The sequence below is a fragment of the Patella vulgata genome, chromosome 7 (assembly GCF_932274485.2).
Source record: "Patella vulgata chromosome 7, xgPatVulg1.2, whole genome shotgun sequence".
Taxonomy (NCBI): Eukaryota; Metazoa; Mollusca; class Gastropoda; family Patellidae; genus Patella; species Patella vulgata.
Window position 1 is genome coordinate 15,429,457 of NC_065885.2, and position 21,279 is coordinate 15,450,735.

The 21,279-nt window shown below is 34.8% G+C and overlaps 1 protein-coding gene across 1 annotated transcript; it reads left to right on the plus strand.

Annotated features, from left to right (window-relative positions):
- Window positions 1-179: 179 nt before the first annotated feature.
- On the plus strand, window positions 180-20,961 carry LOC130013517 (uncharacterized). The gene is made up of 7 exons (XM_056102109.1): window positions 180-251; window positions 1,727-7,402; window positions 7,630-7,967; window positions 8,148-8,275; window positions 8,478-8,621; window positions 11,212-11,356; window positions 20,873-20,961. Exons 2-7 carry the CDS (start codon window positions 2,518-2,520, stop codon window positions 20,876-20,878), a joined length of 5,646 nt encoding a protein of 1,881 aa, XP_055958084.1. The 5' UTR covers window positions 180-251; window positions 1,727-2,517; the 3' UTR covers window positions 20,879-20,961.
- The last annotated feature ends 318 nt before the right edge of the window (window positions 20,962-21,279 follow it).

Sequence of the window (21,279 nt, forward strand, 5' to 3'; positions counted from 1 at the left end):
AAAACAAATCATATTGTCAAAGTTAAGGCTCCTATTTCACCCAAATCAAAGAGGTTGTGTGATTTTAATGTACATGTACAGTCCAGATACTGTGTATGTGTGTGTTTATTGTGTGTGATCATAGCTTTGTTTTTTTGTATACATATAGAATAATAATTACCTTGTATTTAGAAAAACCCAGTCCCCTAGAAGATGTGAACAAAATAAAGCAAAAGTACATTCTCCCGCAAAAACCAACATTTTATCTCCAGGTTTCTTATATATATATTACAAATTAGCATGTTGGGATATTGATGATAGTTAATATTAGATTTTTCTTGGACTTTTCATGATTTAAATATAGGGCTGCAATGATACCTGAACCAGAGATACAATATGCATCACAATTCATAGTCTATGATAAAAATTAATATGATTTAAAATCACAAATTGTGGTTTACAAACTGGACGACTACAACCATCAAACAACATCTTAGGTTTTTATAGCCTATTGTTTTAGAATTGTAACTTGTTTTAAAAGTTGAATTTTATTTTAGTTGGCCTACATGTACCATTTAATACTTTCATGAACTACAGTATTTAAAGTAAAAATAATATTAATTTAAAATTTAAAAAAAAATAAAAAAATATAATCTTATTGATTTCTACAGACCTCTACATTTCATAAATACAAGGATTAAAAACTCTTAATTCTTAAATTGGTTAGCTATCAAAATAATGTTTGTTTACTGTACACGTAAGTGGCTTTATAGAAAGATGGACTGTGGATGTTATTCAAGAATATTCCAAATACCGAAGTTCAAGTGGTTTCTAAATTAATACGCAAATTAGGATGATTAAAAGCAGACAAATTATTATAACTTGTAATGGACTCATTGCATCTCTAATAGAAGAATAATAATGATTATTTTATGAGTTATTATTCAGTTTTCCTTATTAGGATACATGCATATTAATAGTGTAAAGTTACTTTGGTTTTCAAAATATCATTATTCCCCAGTGAATCGTTGCAGCCCTAATAAAAAGGCAGTGGTTTCTAGTCTGCTGGAATCCTCTGAAAGTTTACATGACTTTGTATTTAATTTGTTTATTTTGTTAACTGTTTCAGTTTGCATCATTTTATTGATTTTTGCATGGTTGATTTTTGTTTTGTTATACATTTACTCACATTGTTTTGTTATGATTGAAAAATTGCTCTAATTGGTTTAAGAAAAAAGACACTCTAATAGTTTTAGTATTTGGATTTTGTTTTATTAATTAAATATTAAATAATCAATCTGGGTACATATTAGCGTGGATTAAAACCATATAAATGTGATATTTTAGCAAAAAATCTGAATGGCGCATTGTTACTTTAATAAATGATAAGTAATATCAGAGAGTGGAATTTTTGTTACACCATTTACTAATTAAAATGTTACACTAATTAAAAGTATCTTCATTAACAGGACAAATATTCCAATAAATAAAATTCACAGGTGCCTTTTTGAACATGGGTGGATTATTCGATGAAATTTTACAATGATTATCCACGGGCAGTTAAAATGAAAAATAATTTGTCAATCCAATTATCAGATATTTTATGTAATGTTCACCTTTTCTATCATACTTTCTACTCAAGGTATAAAATAAGTGGTGTTTAATTGTTAATCATACCTTTCAACTTGAACACAGAATTGTCTTCAATTAGCAGTTCACTATAACTAGATTTTTTATTTACTTTCAGTGAAAATAAATGATGAAAATGCTTGTGAAAGCAATCATTCGCCAAGAAAACCTGCAACATTCAGCCGTCCATCTAACTGTAATACTTGCTCACCAGATGATAATGCTTTGCCATCACCAGTAAAGCTGTATGCACTTAACTGTTCATCTAATTGCAGTGCTTGCTTACCAAATAAAAGTGCTTTGTCATCGCCAAGAAAACATCCTGCATTGAACAGTTCACATAAAAGCAGCACTTGCTCACATAGTCCAGTTCATCAAGCCAAAAGTAGTGATGATAGGCAAAATGATGCTGTTAAATTAAAGTCTATTTTATCATCACCACAAAAGCATCTTGCATTCAGAAGTCGTCCTAAATGTTTTCTCGGTAAAAAATTTCTAACGAAGAGTTCTTTTGAAATTTGTGCTGATTGGCTAAAGGATGTCACACCAATTCAAAGTGCTTTGCCATCCCCATCCCTCATTAGTGCATCATCATCATCACCAAATAAACTGCATCAAGCCAAGAGTCCTCCTAAAATTAGTGATGATGCTTTAGGATCACCTAGAAAACATTTTACATTCAGCAGTTCTCCTAAATGTGGTGATTGTTTGTCTTGTCAAAGTCCTTCTCTGATTTGTTCTGATAGGTTAAATGATGATGCTGCAGTTGAAAGTACTCTACTGTCCCCAAGGAAATATCTTACCTCGATCGACCCCTCTAAATGCAATTCATGTTCACCAAGTAAAGATCAACAAGACAAGTCTCCCACTGGATTTACTGGTTATGGGCTAATTAATACTACTACATCCATGAGTACGTTGGTATCACCCCACAAAATTCCTGATGTAAAATTTTCAAGTGTGAAAAGAAATCTCACAGCAACATTCACCATTGATTCATCATTCACACATCATTTGAACAATTGTCCTGAAGTTGTGGATGATCCACAAAGAAATGTCTCAAAAACCAAAGTCAGTGTCATTTCATCACCTCCAAAAAATTGTAGAAGCAGCTGTCCTAAATTTTGTGCAGATTTTCCCAAAAAAGCTTTAATCACTCTTGACAATAATAGTTCATCAAAAACAGACCAGTTGTATAACCCATCTGAAAAGATTGCTGTTTCTTCTGAAAAAGCTTCATGTGCTAATATCAGGACTTCCTGTTCTCCTGCTGAAAATTCTTGTTCCCCAGAAACTGCTGCCATGATCAATACCACTACTTATACAGTAGCCGAGAAGAAGCCTTCTGAAGATACTGTCAGTTCACCAAGAGCAATGGCATCAATGAGAAACTATCCTGAAAAACCAAGTGACTTAACTTTTAAAACAAACATTAACAACCATCAAGTTCCAACAAACACTACTTATTCCACAACTGCGTTTGTTTCTGGACAAGGTAAATATTGTACAAAAAACACTCCCATTGAATGTAATAGCAAAAAGCAGATTCTTTCTGTTTCATATGGAAGTTCCACGGAATCATTAAACAGTGGTCCTTTTCAAGAAGACACACAATGTCTACCAGCAGTCTCAACAATAAATATCACATCTGAATCTCATGTTGGTGCATCAAACATTTATGTGGAAACTGATACTATGAACAGCATTAATCTTGAATCGGTTACTTGTAAATTGCAGAAACCAGACAGATGTTCTGATGATGAGAAAGATTACTCCGTCTTTCAGTTATCTTACCCGAGAAATTCTAAAACATTTTCTTCTGAAGACAAATGTGGACGTAAGAACTTTTCAGAAGCTTGTGGTAATAAAAATACAGCATCAAATAATTACTCTTCATATGCTTTTCCTCATCAACATAGTGATGTTCTAGAATCAAAAACAGAAGTGACCCCTGGAACAAATAAAAGACTTCAGCAATCTGGTACCACATTTCCAATTTCTTCTTTGTTACCATCTCTCTATTGTTCTCATGTGGACAAAGGAAACAAATTTCCTCTAGCCGAATATAAATCTTGTGAATGTGCCCCAGATGCTTTCCCATGTGCTTGTCCATTTACATGTAACTTAGATTTGACGGGAATTGAATTATGTTCTTCTGTTCCTTTAACAGAAGGTCTTCACGAAGATGGTGGAATTTTCTCAGATAGTTTGTCTTCCTCTGATGCAGTTGGAACAGCTCTGAATGACGCAGTTGAACTTCTTTCAAAATGGGAAGGAGAAAGTAGATTGACTGATCAGCACTTGCAGTGTGAACCAAATAGAATAATAAAGACAAGCATGTTACCTGATAAATACTCAGTTGAAAACAAGAGTAACAATACAGGACATCAGGTGCAAAACATAAGGCAGCTAAAAGTTGATGACTATAGCAGTTACAACCATATCTCAAATGAGCAGATACAGATGGGGCAGACTACAGAAAACGAGGACTCGGAACTGACAAAGCAAGAATTGCATCTGTCTTGTAAACTTGCCAAAGATTGTGACAATCAGTATGTTAACACTGCAAAGGAAAAGTATGTTGACACAATGAAAGATGACACTGACATTGACAAAACCAAACCAGATACTGGCACTACCAAAACTAGCACTGCCGGTGGCATTGCCAAAACTGACACTGATAACTTTTCTACCAATAACAAGGACATTACAAATTATACTGATATTGGTACCTACAGGAACAAAGAAATCAATGTTGGCACATTAAGGAACATTATTACTTCTTTCGACACTACCAAGAACATTTGCACTTATGTTGCCTCTGCCAAGGACACTGTTACTACCAAAGCTGATACTGATATTGCTGCAGACGAATTAACTGTAATCAATGATAGTTTAGCCGTTAACACTATTGCGATTAAAAAGACAACTAGGTCAACATGTGGAGTAGCAAAGGATAACAATGTAAATGGAGAAGCAAATAAGAACTGTTCTAGTGATAAAACCAACCCTATGACTGTTGACAATACTGAGTCTCAGTCAAACATCAATGACTCGAAATTCAATAAAATTATTTTGGTCAGTACATGCTACAATGCTTCAGCTGATTCTGATGACACATCTTCTGTATCAAACATAACTATTGACAGTACAGTTAATTCTGGAGGTGATACTAGTTTCCATACCAATGGAAGCAACATGACGTCACTAGAAATTACTGACCAACATTCTAAACTTGCAGAAAAGGATCTATCAAACTGTACAAATGATTCTTCTAGAGATGATGATTTCAACCACCGTACAAGAAACCATTCTTCATCAACTGATGAACTTAAAAGAACTCTGTATAATTACCCTTTACATCCAGATGATGATGATGTTCGAAATCTATTTTCCAACTGCACATCAACTATGCATGTCCGTATGGATGATAGCCTTGATGATTTGGAGATTAGAACTGGTTTTAGTCCTTCAGACAGCAGCCCTGTTAACTCGATAAAAAATAATATCTTTGAAACCACACAAGAACGTAACAAAACTGTCTTAAATTTGGACCTTGAATTTAATGTGAATAAAATACAGGCCAGCACACCAGATATTCTTAAAAATAAAGTTTTACATTCACCAAAGAAAGCCGGCTTAAAAACACCCCCAGCAAATCTAAATTCAGTGTCTCACTTTCTGAATCTAGTTAAAGCAAATTCTGAAAAAGAATTAGAAAAGAAAATGTTGAGTAGTCCAGTTAAGATCCGCCCTGAAATTGTCCCAGAATTAGATAAGTGTAGAAGTCCAGGAAAGGTAGAGTCCAGTGCATCTGAATCTAAAGCAGGGTTGAATGCAATGCAGCAAATATGTAAATCGTACACTGATGACTCTGATCAAAGCAAAGAAGAATTTCATGAATTTCCAGAGCAATTTGAAGTCCTTGATGAAGTTTACAGTGATAGTACTCCTGAGAACAGTGGTCATCAGTCTGATGATTTGTGCATCCCAAAAGACATCATTCTCCCATTAACTAACAGTACAGCGGATGGAGACTCTTGTCTAGATATTGGAAATGTTCAATCAACTATTAAAACTAATGACAGTTCATCAATGTTGGAAGACAAAAATTGTGAATGGAACAAAATAGACCATGTAGTTCAGAAACCCGAACCAGCTGTAGGAAGCAAATCATCAAACACATTTAATCTTTCTCTAGGAGAAAAATCATCTCATGATATCCAAATGAAGTCTGTAAGCTTTTCAAATTTGTCTACACTCAATGATATTAACCCATTTCCAGATATAGTTGTTAACCTAACGAGATGTGACAGTCCACATTCACCTGACAATCCCTTTGGATTGTCCAATTTAATAAATAAACAGTTATCAGAGAAGGAAATACAAACTCAGAAAAAGTGGAGTAAATTTTGCTTTGATAAAATGTTACCAAGGTCAGAATCAGACAACCTTAAGGAGCAGAATAAGCACAAAGGTAAAGAAGAAAAGCATCATTCTTCAAAACATCATTGTTCCAAGCACACGGACAAATGCAAAGATGACAGCAGTTTGAGCTCAGAAATCGAAAAAGCCGCTGACACTAAATCAGTTTCCACATCCAAGTCTTCAGATTTACATAAACGAACCCAGTCAATTGACAAAACCTCAAAAGATTCCTCATCAAAGTTTTCAGATTTTCATAAACGAACAACATCAGAGGACAGAACCTCTAAACATTCTGTATCCAAGTCAGAAGATCTACATAAACAAACCAAGTCAGAGGATAAAACCTCTAAAGAATCGGTTTCCAGGGCATCAGATGCATCTCTCAGTTTGAAAAAGAAATCATCAAACGTATTAACCCCAGAAAACTGCTCAGTAGAACATGGTCATAAACGGACAGCAGCTGGAAATATATCAAGTTCTATGTGCAAGCCTTCAGAATTGCATAAACGAACCAAGTCAGATGACAAAACCTCAAAGGTTTCCACATCCATGTCTTCAGATTTACATAATCGAACCAAGTCAGATGACAAAACCTCTAAAAATTCGACTTCCAAGTCTACAGATCTACATAAACGAACCAAGTCGGAGGACAAAATCTCTAAAAATTCCACATCAAAATCTTCAGACTTACACAAGACCTCAACAAATTCCTCATCCAAGCCTGCAGATCTACATAAACGAACCAAGTCAGAGGACAAAACCTCTAAAGGTTCGGCATCCAAATCTTCAGATTTACATCAACGAACCCAGTCAGATGACAAAACCTCTGGAGATTCCACATCCAAATCTGCAGATCTACATAAACGAACCAAGTCACAGACCACGAAATGTTCCGCATCCAAATCTTCAAATTTACATAATCGAACCAAGTCAGATGACAAAACCTCTGAAGATTCCACAAACAAGTCTGCAGATCTACATAAACGAACCAAATCAGAGGACAAAAACTCTCAAAATTCTGTATCCAAATCTTCAGATTTGCATGAACGAACAAAGTCAGATGACAAACCTGATGCCAAAAGTTCAAAATCTCACAAGAAGAGAAATTCTGAACATAGTGCAGAAACAGAATGTCAAACCAAAAAATCAAAGCTGCCGAAGAACTCACAGTCATCTACTTATGACCCTATTATCAAAACCAGTAAACATTTATCTACAGAAAAAACAAAAGATAAGACTAACAAACGATCAAAATCTGATGCTCTATTGCATTTAGAAAAGAGTAAAGTTGAACCTAAGACTGCTGTTGAAAAAACTAAAAGTAGACATCAGAGTGAGAATATGCAGGATTTGCCGAATAGTGACAGTAAGTTCACAAATTATACGCTCCCATTTTCATTTGCTCTCCAATAACTAAAGTAAGACTGTCCACAATAAAACCATGAAGTCATCAATGGCAATCAAAAGGGGCATACATTGTACCTGGAAAATTAAATATGGCCACTACACTGTGCAAAAGAATCTTAACACAAAAAATTACCCTAATATCATCTACTGATGATTAATGATTATATCCAATTGTTGATTTTTCAGAAAGTTCTATTCAGGCATGGAAAAATACTTTCAAAAGTATAACAGACTTCACAGATTCAGCTACCTTCACGATACCCAAGAATTCAGCCTCAACAGAAAAAGAACCCCCATGTCAAAAGCTGACTATATCAAACCAAAAGAGTGACAACAACAATCCAGACCTTTCAAGTAGGAAACAAATAAATGAGAAAACAACATTGGCACCAAGTTCAAAGCCTGCTGTTACCAGTAAAACCATTGGTGATAATCTTTCAGAACAATTCAAATCAACAGACAATATTGCTGAAAGATTGATGAAACTTTCATCAACTGAATTTCCCCAAACTGATGATAATAAGGTAACATTAATTAATTTGTTTCCCTTCATGGATAGGGCTGTGGAAGGCATATTATTATTATTATTGTGCTTGTTATCAGCTAGGTTTTTCAAATTTATTTCGGTTACTTCTTTCAGTTAGCTAATCTGTAGCCCTCATATTTCGATGCCTTATCTTATAATCTTTTCTTTCTTTCTTCAGTCAACAGACGGTCTTGGTAAATCACTTAGTCAAAGCACAGAGAACAGAAAAGCTCGGCAATTTCACCCCTATACCTCACCTAAGAAGAAAAAGAAAAAACAGTGGGCTTCCTTCAATTTAGCTGTCAGGTATTTGTTGGGCTTATTTCATTTATGTATGCTTTTGTGTAACTTCCATCAAACATGTATTGTGATCCTATTCTGAAACCATGTATATTTTCGTAATTCCTGCATCATTAATTCATTGGCAGTACAAATATCTCCACATAAACATTTTAATGGATTACTTGCTTTAAAACTTTATTACTTGTTTAATTTATTATCAATTCAGTGATCTGAAGGAACTAATGATGGATTTAACCACAACTTCTTACCAAAGAAACAGCAACCAACATACCCCTCAGGTTCCAAAGCGATTCTTGAACTATTACTTCCAGAGAGCAGAGGTCCCTTCAATGGATGACCACGAAGACCTGTAAGTTTCCTGTCATAATTATGTGTTTGATGTTTTTTGTTTTGTGTAATGCTTCTTTATAGTTAAACAAATGACGGAAAGTAAAACAAATTGCTGAAACTGTAATATTTTAAATAAATTTAAACTTCAGAAATTAAAGGAGCTAAATCGCTAATATTTGGGACTTAGAAATTGACACAAATGGGTCTCCCAAACCCAAACGATCGTAACAGCTGCTTTGGTTTCGCCCAACACGTGATGAAAGCATTGTTGTCTTCCACTCAGTCGAAATTACAAGTAAATAGTCAAATTTCTCAAGAGAGAACTTTTTTATTCGTTGGGATATTAAGTTGTGCAATGAATTTTATTTAACTGGAGTTGATTTCAAACACACAGGTAAGTTTATAATAACCAAAGTTAAGTAGTTTGTTCATAATCGAAGAAATCTGTTTAAAATTTACGATGGTTCAGACAGTAGCTACTTTGATTTCTATTTTAACATTCTGAACAAGCAATTATTTTATTCTGTGATATATGATACCAGAAAATTGATTTTATTCTTCTAAAAGCCAAGATGGTCTAGTGGATTAAAGTAAAAGTTTTAGATCATCAGGTCTGCCATTGTTTCAATTGACATGGTTTATATACCAGTACTATCTGCAAAAATCACTACACTGTATTAGATTAAATCAATGGACACTTTTTGACATAGTACTTAAGTTTTATAGTTTAATTTAGTATTCTTGTATTGTAAAATGCATTTTCAAAAAAGCATACCCTTGAATGAGAAAACACAAGTTTGAAGGGTAATGAATAGCGTCCAATCGTACCAAAAAATGGCCGAAAGCACATAAACCTTTTTTTTATACGCCCACATTGAAATGTGGTCGTATATTGTTGTCACCCCCATCCGTCCGTCGGTCTGGCGTCCACAATTGTTTGTGGACGCTGTATAGGCTAAATTTAATATCTGATTGACTTTAAATTTATACACAGTGTTTAAGGTCTTGAGACGAACAAGTATGTTGATTTTCAATGAATCTTTATGACTTGAACAGCTAAATCCATGATGTTAAAAGTTTTGTATACTAAACGTTAGCATGGGGCAGAACTTTATAAAAAACAAACAAATACTAATGGTTTTCTGATAATTACTTAATGAGTTGTTACTCTTAATCAGATTTTAATGTATTATAAATGTTTCATTACCTGGCAACCTATCTTTATGCATTTTTGTGCCTTCTTCATGTGTAAATATTCTTAATTTAAAGTAGCTAAGTCTAACTCAATATCATACAAATCTTCGACATTGAGAACACGATTTATTTGTCGGTTTAAATCAACATTGATGTTGTGATCTTACCGGGAAAAGATGGCCTTCTGATATCCAATATTTAAGACAAAATAAACATTTAACAATTGCTACACGAATCGTGTACCATAATGCGTTTCAGCACTATTTGTAATAAGGGAATCTAAAAACGGGGCTAGGCGTATTCCACAAGTCATGTCAAACAGTGACGCTATATTCTTATCTGGACAGTATTCGATTGAGAATACTGGCGTATGTCGCCGACCCTAAGTGATTAGAAATTACAGTAAAAACAGAAACGATTGAATGTAAATCAATTTATATACATTCATATTACATTATTGTATGTGTTGTGACCCATTTGTGTCAATTTCTAGGTCCCAAATATTAGCAACTTAGCTCCTTTAAATAAAATATCATAATTAATATATTGGAAATTAAAATTGTAATAAACAGCATAGACCAATATTTTTAGCCATAGATAGATCTGTGTTTGAACCAGCTCATTAAATTTTGTTTGTAAATATGGTACTGTATTTCTGTTAAAATTTTAAACAATATTGACTAGAATGTGTCAAATGATTACTCAGAGAATATTTCCAACTTTTTATGCATGTCTATTTACATTTAACCCTTAACCGGTCGACGTCATTTTGACGTTATGACGTCAAGTGGTCAGGCTAAATAAAGGGTGACGTGAAATATTTTGTATGCCTATTTCAATCGACTACTGCAGATTAATTATAAGTGATAGACTCTCGACACCAATAAAAAAGTTGCTGGGGATAAGTTGATCTATAATTGACAAATCATTCCAAATCCTTCTCATCCGAAATATCGTCTTCAGAATAGGTGTCATTGATATAATCCGATTCGGAATAATTCATAAGTATTTCAACCACTTCGAGCGTCTTTAACATTCCCGATACCGTTAAATTACGTTTTTCGTCAAAAAAATGTTGAACAAAGACATGTTTTTCTCGATGCCCTTGACAAGACAAGTTCCTTTCTGACACGCATGCGTGGCCATATCAATTAAATCTGAAACTAAATACTCAAATGCGGCTTATAAAAAAGGTTCTTGCTGTGGTCGACTTTAGTCGACCGTGACCACTTAGCTGTATAATGTTGTGATGACTATAGTCGACAATGACCGGTTAAGGGTTAAAAGGTGATAACTGAAATTATTGATGTTATTAAATACTGCTATATAGTGATTATATCGCAATATTTTCTGAAAATTACGCGATATCTGTTTCCAGAGATATCACCCAACTCTAGTTTTAATAATTATTTTAGGACTGACATGGTAACAGCAGAAGATATATTGGACTATGAAGAGAGGATCAGAATGGCAGATGAGATGGAAGCACATTTTGCAGATGATGATAATCATATTCTGAATGATGATTTAATTTTTGAACAAGAGAATGAAATATATTCAGTGAGTTATTATTTAAGATTATCATTAGGACTTCATTATAATGCAGCTGTTCTTTGACTATTACTTTCTTGATATTAAGATCTTTAAATGTTCAATCTGATTAAAATACAGATCTATATTTCGTTCCGTGTTTTTTTTTAATACTTGTAATGGCCTACACTTACATGAAGATCTGACAAGTTATAGTGGGAGTTCACCTCAGGGGTCAAACAAGCGGCTTTTTACCCTATGACATCAGACATTGATTAATCAATCAGCATTGGCGTTTATAGTGGTTTACACACAGTTCCCTGCATTAAAAGGTCAAGAACTCGCCGTAACAGACCGATTCATTTGCTAATGCCTCACATCATTCAGAACACATCAGTGATAACAAATCTTCCAGATCCTAGTGTAGAAAAGACAAGTCAAACGAAATTTTGAACTATACAAACGAAACGAAATAGGATCTGTGTTTTAATCAGATTGATGTTGGGTGAACCGTGCTTCAATATTTTGAGGTGTTAGCATGTGCTTTATATCATAAGGTCATCTGTTTCTGATTCAAGTGTTGTGGTTTTGAGTAGAACAATGGGTAGGATCGCCTGACTAACCCCCAGATTTTGTCAAGGTTCTCCAGTTTCATCCTACTGGTAAAAATCTGAATTACTGAAATAATGGTATATCATGTTAATCCTTAAATAACCTGAAGTGGATGATAAACTCATCTCCATTTTGCTGTTGTCAATATAAACAGTTTGTTTTTGGAAAAAGAAAAAAATTATAAAAGATTGGGATTTTTCTTTGAAATTTGTTTGTTCATATATCAAGAAATCAAATTGTATTATGTATGAAAATGATTAGCTAAATACCATAAAAGTAAGAATTAAACATTTTTCTGTACTAGTTTATTTGTTCTTTACAAAGGTTGTTGATCAAGAAATGCCTCAAATGGTCGAAGATGACATAGAGGACTTTTATAGTTTGCGGAATCCAGAATTTCCAGTAGAATATGCTGCGAATGCGAGCAACCTTGTACATGTACCAATAACTAAGTTTGTAGCACATCCAGATAAAGGCATTGTTGATGATATACAAAAGGACATTCCCACTACAGCTACTCCGCCTTGTAGTGAAGCAAAGTTACCAATCGATGATAGTAACTTCCAAACACCTATTCTGAATAGTTCAACTCCATTGACAAACAAAACTGGGGTAAAGAAAGATAATAAGGCAGTTCCTAAGAAAACTAAAATCAGCCCCATTGTGTTTGATAGTTCTGAGGCCGACTCCAAGACATCTAAAATTTCAACTGATGCGTTTAAAGAAAAATTAAAAAAAGATGGGACTTCAAAGAAATTGCAATTTGAACAAAAATCAGAAACTGTAAAGAAAGATATTACAAATTCAGATACTTCAGCAAAAGGAAAGAAAGATGAAATTACTAAGACACCCAAAATAAGCCCAATTCTTTTTCATGCTAACAATAATAAATCGATAGAATCTAAAGAAAGTCAAGACGAACAGAGCAAAGCTGGTAAGAACTTTATCCAGCCAACTCCACAGTCCAAAGATTATTTAGAGAATATTCAAGCCAAAGATGGAGAGAAGACAAATACAGCTCAAGAGGCTCCCAAGAAGCCTAAATTCAGTCCAATCATCTTTAAATTAAAGACAAACAAGACACAAGCAATTGAAAAACTGCCTCCATGTTTTAAGCTTACAGATGCATTTAATTCAAGAGAGACTTTGATATGCGAGAGCAATAGTGAAGCAGTATCTGATGGCCAAAACTCTGTGAAACGTGATGCTGACAATACCTCAACCAATTTTAATAACCCCACACCAATAGCAGATCCACTCGTACATTCCACACTTGCAACGCTTTGTTCTTCTACAAGCCTTCAAGCAAAGATATCTGGAACTGAAAGTAATTTGATTAAAGAAGGAAAGGAATCTAAAGAAACAAATATGCATGATTTCAACACTCATGTACCTACTGTTTCACCATTATTTGATAGAAATTCCAAGAGGTTCAAAACAGATGCATCAGATGATTCTCAAGGTCCAATTGAAGGAATCTCAAAAACCAAAACTTTTTCTAAACAAGATTCAACACCAATAACTGTCCAGAAATCGAGTCTGTCTTTCTTATCAAATTCATTATTACGAGATGATGTTCATTCTTCTAAAATACTGGAAAATTGTGACCAGAATAAGGATATGGTAAAGTATGCTGACAAGCCAGAAAGCCTCCCCAGTTTAAGTTTTACCAACTTCTTAGAAGCCCGAAAGTGTAATTCAAGTATGAACATACCTACGGGAAGATCCATTCATTCAGGAGACAAAGTAATAATAAAGAATTTTCTTGGGCCACAGACTCTTACATCAAGCGAAATTTCTAAACCAAAAAGTGATGTTGTTGAAGATGTTGATACCATGAGACATTTACTGAATCAAGATTTAAAACCAGCTAAAACAGAAACAATATTCCCAAAGTTAATACCTATTCAGATTCCTAAAGCATGCAGAATTCCTAAACTTAAACATATTTCAGAAGATAATCCAATGGTATCTCATCCAAGCCCCATAAATCCAGTTACCAGTAATTCAGGTGTTGCTTCAATTTCATCTTCTACTGATGCAGAAAACCATTCAACTGATATCTCTAATATAAATGAATTGAGTTCAACTACAAGTTCTAGCATCAGCAATGAAAGCACTCCAGTCAAGGATGAAAATACCAATTTAGACCATAGTCCTAAACATTGTGATCAGAGTACATCTAGTACACCTGTGAAGGATGAAAAAAATAATTTACAAACAAATAGTACGAGTGGAAAAATAATGTCAAAGAGCCCAGAAACACCTTTGAAAGATGAACACACCAGTTCAGATCTTGAAGCTGGAGGAAAAGATAGTTCTAAAGATGCAGAACATAAACAGAAGACGCCAAATGATAACATACTAGAAGAACAGAAACCTGGGGATGATGTCCATGAGGTAATGAGACAAATGTGGAAATCAGTAACTACAGTATTGAAAGAAGTGAAGCCTATTGATCCAAGGAAACCTCGGCCAGCTTCAAAATTGACTTTACCTCTAATCAAAGATAATATGAAAGATTCTCCCAATCCTGATGTAAATGTAACTCCACAAAAGTCCAGTAAAGCAATGTTACCTAAAAATTTAAAAGGTAAAGTTTGATTTATTATAGAATTGCTAATACTTTTACATCAACTAAGAACAAATTTACTTTATGCTTACAGGTTTGAAGTCATTGCTATTACATAAACATTTGATAGTGTAATTTGATTTTTATAGAATATTTATCTTGGTTGTCAGGTTCTGGTAAAAAGAAACCTTGTCACACATCTGCTGGGCTACATCCAAAACGGAACGAATTTTGGCACCACAAAGTTTCGAAAATAATATTTGTTGTGAGAAGTGTTGGTAAGTACTTGTAAAAATGAATTTGTTCTCCAAGAATATTAAGTTGCTTTACAATTCAATATGCCATGTACCTTGGCAACTCTTTTTAAATGTAATTTATTTGTTTTATGTTTAAAAATTGTTTTTAAACAAGTCCAATGTTATAATAGATGAAAATCTTTTGTTTTCAGAATACATAACTAATCCAGATTTAAACAACTACAAATTACTGCATGCTGAACATTTGTCAAATGATCCAAGAAAAGAAATAAAGGATCCCAATAAAAGAGTTTGTCCTCATACTGGTCTTGTGTTGCGAACCAAGAATGTGAAGCAGCATCAAAGCAAGTCTCCTAAACATTTGCCTGGTGGTAAAGCTATTAACGAGACGTCAAAAGTATCAGACAGGTCTATGGACTTTCAAAAGGAAAAGGGCAATTCAAGTCGAGAACCACATAAAGAAACCCCAAAGTTTTCTCCGAGTTTAAAAACGATGTCTGAAGTTAATGTTTCTGATAAGGAAACAGCTGAGAAAAGAAACAAGGAGGCTGTCAATCAGAAAAAAGGAGAAGGAAAGGTAATTGTATCTGGAATCAAGCGGAAAGCAGAAGATAGACCGATACACTTTTCAAAAGTGGAAAAAATAAGTAAAACTGACATTACTGATCAAGGTGTTGATGAACTAAGAAATGAATTATTAGATTATGCGCTCTCTTCAGACAAAAGTACTGTTGCATCCCAGGCAAAAGAAAAAGTTAATAAAACACTCACACCCTTTCACCATGTGAAAAAAGATATACTGGTATTGCCGCCAGAAAATAGCATGTATAAAGATGAGAGAAACTCCAAAATGAGCCACCAAGAATCCTTCAGTGCGGAGATAAAAACCAATACTGCAGAGAACTTAATATTATCAGAGGTTAAATCCCCAATTAATGAGGAGACCAAGACAATAGAATCCAAGCCTTCTGAGTCAAAATTATCAGATAAAGAACAGGTATTACAAGCTAAACCTGCAGATATGGAGAGGCGCCCAAACAATGATATAATTAACAATAATTCAATTAAAAACAGTTGTGGCATGGGTACATCCACTTTCAAAATTCTTGAATTAAAAACCTTACAAATTAATGAGAAAAATGTTCGATTATCAGTTGACCAAGTAGGGGCAGTCAGTAATAAAAAAGATCTACCTAAGCCATCAATGAAAGACCATGCCCCAAGAGAAGATAATATTAAAGACAAAAATACTGCTAATGTGAGACTATCCTCTAACGAGCATAAAAATTCAACTTACCGGAAAGATGAAAAAAACACTCTATTACCAAAACCAGAAAATGTAAGACCATCCTCTAAAGATGATCATAAAAATTCATCTTCCCCAAAAGATGAAAAAACTGTTGAATTACCAAAACATTCCAATACTTGTAAATCAGTAAGTACTGTTGTTACCAAGGATAAACTACCAGAGAATTCCAAATCAAATGCATCCAATCCAAAACAACAAAAAATCAAAGAGCCCTCTCAAAGTAAGCATTCAAGGAAAGATTCAAAAGAAGAAAGAAAAATCAAAGAGCCTTCAAAAAAGAAACAGTTCGGAAATGATTCAACAATGAATACTGGACGAGAACATAGTGCTAGCATGTCAACCCAGGTTGTAGGAAACAAGTCCTTGAATAGTCCAATAAACGAAGCGGTTAAATCAAAGAGAAACGAAACACGAACAGAGTCAAAATCAAAAATCAACAAACCTGGTCAAACAGATAAATCAAAAGTCGAAGTTTCAAAACCAAACTCATCTTCACACAAATCTACACATCACCTACAGCAATCTTCAACAGATATTAATAAAACAAAGTGTTCAGATGGTAAAATAATCAAGTCTGTGAAAAAAGAAAAAAGTGTCAAATCAGTTAATAATGGTTCTAGCAGAACTTCTGTTTATATACCAGGGAAGGGGATTACAAAATCAAAACCATTTAATAAGTCAGAGGACAACAAATCTAGAAAATTAAACCATAATGACGGTCCAAACATTGAGGATTCCGCCAAAGATTCAGTGAAGATGAGCAACAGAAGTAAACCTAAAAAATCAAAGGATCAGGTTGAGAGTTGTTCTAGAACTTCAGGAAGGATTAAATACAAGTCAAAGGAAAACAGCAAGAAACATTCCCCGGTAGATTCTATAATAAATAAATCTGAAAAATTGTCAAAGAGCCCTAAAGACAAATCAACAAAATTGCCACTGGTATCTCAAAAAAATAATGAACTTACTAGAGATTTTGCTAAAGAAAAAAATCTGAATGAACAAACCATTAAAAAACCAACAGCAATTGTTACACCAAGTATTAAAGACGTAGTCCATCTCTCTAAAACAAAAGAAAAAAATGAAAGTATGGATACATCGACCTCAAGTTTAGAAGATGGAGAAATAAAGGAAAGTGAGGACAATAGTGATGTTATTTTCGTTGGTCAGTGGAATTTATATGAATCTGTATCAAAGGTGAGGAAAGCTAAAAGACTGCTTAAGAAGAAGAGGAAGAGAAAAAAAGAACATGTAAAGACCACCAAATGTCACAAACCAGATGGTAAAGTGGATACGGCTTGTATTAACCAAGAACAAACCATGAAAAAGAAGGAGCGGGCAGTCACACCTATTAAAGATGCTCACCAAACCAGCACTCCAAATGAAAAATCACAGAAAAAGTCACCATTGGGGAAGAGTTTTGAAAAGGTCGTAAAAGATATAAGGGAAGCGGATAGTACATCTTCTTGGACTGAATCCAAATCAGACCAGCAGGATAATCATGATGTGGAAAGAAAACTACATTTGGCAAGAAAAATTGAACATCAAGACAACTCTGAGATTGATCACAAGAGACGAAAGGTGGACAATGTATGGGATCAGTTAAGGCTAATGGAGGACGTGCAAATACCAAGCCATACTACAGATACACCATCAGGAAAAATCCCTAAATTTGACGCCATCTTTGATTTACTTGACAGTGAAGATCAGGGGAACGAAAATGAATCTCTCTTACCGCTCCCTTCTTGTGATCTGCCTCCCCTTCCAGTTTCACGGTCGGAAGATGTTTTACATCAAGAGGGTCCAAAAGACAGCCATTTAAGTCTAAATGAAAATGAAACGTTCTTGAACAATGCAGCACACATTAACAATTTGATTATAAACGAGCAAAGCAATTTTGTTACAGCATGCCCCAGACCACAGCTAGTACCTCTAATACCACCACAAAGCATGCATCACACACATCAACCAGAGTACTTCCTACATGGTCACCCAATACGACCTCAGAGATATCAAGTATATCAACCTCTCCCATTGCCATTGATTACCCAACATTATCCTCTACATCATTTGAATAGTGGAATACCAATAAGTAGTTTACCAAATATGGACCCGACTACCCAATGTTTTACAGATTCTATGACGCCACTGTTCAAAAGCTATCACAGTGTAATGACCAACCTGCCACCATTAAATCTGAGCCCACCCATACCAACATTTCCATTTCAACTCAATCATATAAGGATACCAAATCAAAGAGAAACAATGTTTGATCACCAGCAATTTCCATTGCCACCTTTGCCTCCACTGCCAAGTGGATTTAACAGTTGCGAAAATTCTAGCTCTTCTTCTCTATCTTCAGTACATAAAGTCATGTCTCAACCAGTTAGCCAAGGTTCAAGTCCAATACCATCATTAATACATATAAACCCATTTGAATCACAACAAGCACAGTCTCCTATGAACAAAAGTACTTTCAGAGAGGACCACGTAACATCCATTATGGATATTGATACGAGTAAAACTGATTTGGAACCGAAATTTATAGGACCTGTCTTACCAGAAGGTCATAGGTTGCTAGATCGGGAGCAGGGTAACAATACTGTTTCTAATTGTAGTCCTTGTCCACCAGATTTAGTTTATAATTCTCCTGAAGATATGAGATTTTCTACTGACGAAAATCAATCACCAGATACCGGAACTCCATCACTAATACCCTCAAGCAGGTTAAAGCCAGCTTTGCTTGAATTGGAGTTATCTTTAGATTGCCCCACTAGTCAGGATTTAATGGACCATCAGACAAGGGCAAAAGAGTCTCTAATTGCCATGGATGATAACTTTTTCCTATATAGAAGTATTAGTAAGTTGTATTTATTATTTTATTCATTTAAGACCTCTTTTTTTCCACTGATATCCCACAGTGATGTATATACTGTCATGGTGGCTTTGGAGTTGGGACTTCTTGTAGATGGTCATCTGCGTGGGTAGTACTATTTTTGAGTACCAGCTTTAGTCCACTGCTACATATTTTGAGTTGTCCTCATAGATTGATCTTTGAGACTGTTGTAAATGGAAATTAGCATCGTCTTTAACCCTTTCACTGCGTATACCCGGTAGTACCGGGTATTATTAAATGTCGGTAAAATGCCCGTACCCGGTATTACCATGTACTCAGTAAAGCCCTCGCTAAAATTAGTACCGTAACTGCAAGTGCCATCTATTGTATTTTCTATACACTAGAACATATTTCCACGTGTTTCAAAGCAGCAAACCGTAAAATGGCGGAGTGCATTGTGACAACGTAGACGATGCACTCTCGACGAAGTCGTGAATGACGTCTTGCTGACCAACATGTGGACAATTTCGAGGCGGGTGATACACATAATTCGGTTCCAGTTACTTGATAATGATAGTAGTCAGGACAGTGATTGGTATTATGAAGTGTGTGATTTGTTGCGCGACGTTCCGCCCATGGCTAGCTATGTCTCCCGTGCATGATGAACAAGCCCAATGTGAACACGATAGCCCTGTGTCTGCAGTAGATTCTGACAATAATTCTGATGTTGATAATAATGCTGGCCTGCTGGATCGTAAAATACGTAGGTAATTCCTGATTCCCGAACGTGTAGATCTATTGACTGACTATATTGATAATGATATGGGACTTGGGGATGAGAGTGAAAGTGAAAGTAAAAACAAGGTATTGCAATCCGCACGTGGTCATGGCAGCGGGAGACGTGATGCGCGTGTTCGCGGCGGCATTGCTCATGGCTGCTATTGATATTTTTGTTCATTTTATATATCTTTATCAAAATCCAGTAAAAAAAACAATATCTTTTAAGTATTTCATGGAGAAAAATTCGTTTTCGTGTTAGCTTTAGTGTGAAATGAGAAATCCAAAATGGCCGCCATGACGTCACGTGACTACATTATTATGCAAATTTCCAAAATTCTATTTTTTCCTCTTAGCCCAACCTCATGCCCATCCCAACAGACAAAAAGATTTTTCATAAAAGCTTCCATAAGTACTGCTTGGCATTCAGTTCCAACCTCCCTTTTTTCCTCAAAAAAGGGTCTAGCACAGGCAGTGGATTTACGTCTAGCATTGAAAGGGTTAAGACTGCTCTAAAAGATACTCTCGTGTTTCTAGTAATTCAATTCAATAGAGTATTTCATCAAAGATTCTTCCAAGAAAATACTGGTAGATATACTAATATGTTGGTCATCCAATTTCGTAATATTGCACCTTGTGTCAAGTACCCAGTTCCAGTCTTCTTCTATTTTGTTAGTAAATAATTGGCTAGACCTTGCCTTTATATTATCTTATGCCCATACATGTTTAATTGGAACCAGGCCGGAAAGGCTAAGATATATGTCTTCGAAAAGTTCTGCTGAAATGAACTCCTGCAATAAGTAGAAATTTCATCCACAAAATTGGTATGAGTACGATTCATCAGACAATTATCGCATTGGTTGTATTTGATAGGTGCAACTAAAGATAAGTGGCCATTTTTAGAGAGGATAATGTTATGCTGGTATGCACCTCAGGATTTGTGTTTCTGGTGGATCAGCAGGCCAAGAAATAATGGTTTTAGTTGTGCCCGACAAAATATCAAGCATTAGTGATCTAGTATCTGACATATCAATAAAGAAATCAGTACCAGAGGTTTGTGCCTGACATTGTCAGTGACAGGTGCCTTATTTCCAAGCTTGTTGATATGACTAAGAAGTTATGTTTTTACCGGTAGTCATGAACTGCTACAATCATTTATAACTATGTCACGTTTTGTCTTTTACAGTACTAATTGGTAAAGTTTTGGCACACCTTTCTTCAGCACGAAAATGGAAATTGATGATTCATCAAAGGGTGTTCTCCCAGATATCACAAAAGTAAGTCTGGTATTTATTACAATATTAAAGTAATAACACTCTAATTCAGGTTATTGCTAAATATAAGAGAGATTGAATGAAACAATATAAGAGAGATTGGGTGAAACAATATAAGAGAAATTGGATGAAACAATATAAGAGAGATTGGGTGAAACAATATAAGAGAAATTGGATGAAACAATATAAGAGAGATTGGGTGAAACAATATAAGAGAAATTGGCTGAAACAATATAAGAGAAATTGGCTGAAACAATATAAGAGAGATTGGGTGAAACAATATAAGAGAGATTGGGTGAAACAATATAAGAGAGATTGG

Coding starts and splice junctions, on each gene's coding strand:
- LOC130013517 (XM_056102109.1), top strand. CDS start 2,518: ATGAGTACGTTGGTATCACCCCACAAAATTCCTGATGTAAAATTTTCA. Junction 7,403..7,629: donor GGATTTGCCGAATAGTGACA/GTAAGTTCACAA, acceptor TTGATTTTTCAG/AAAGTTCTATTCAGGCATGG. Junction 8,276..8,477: donor TCCTTCAATTTAGCTGTCAG/GTATTTGTTGGG, acceptor TTATCAATTCAG/TGATCTGAAGGAACTAATGA.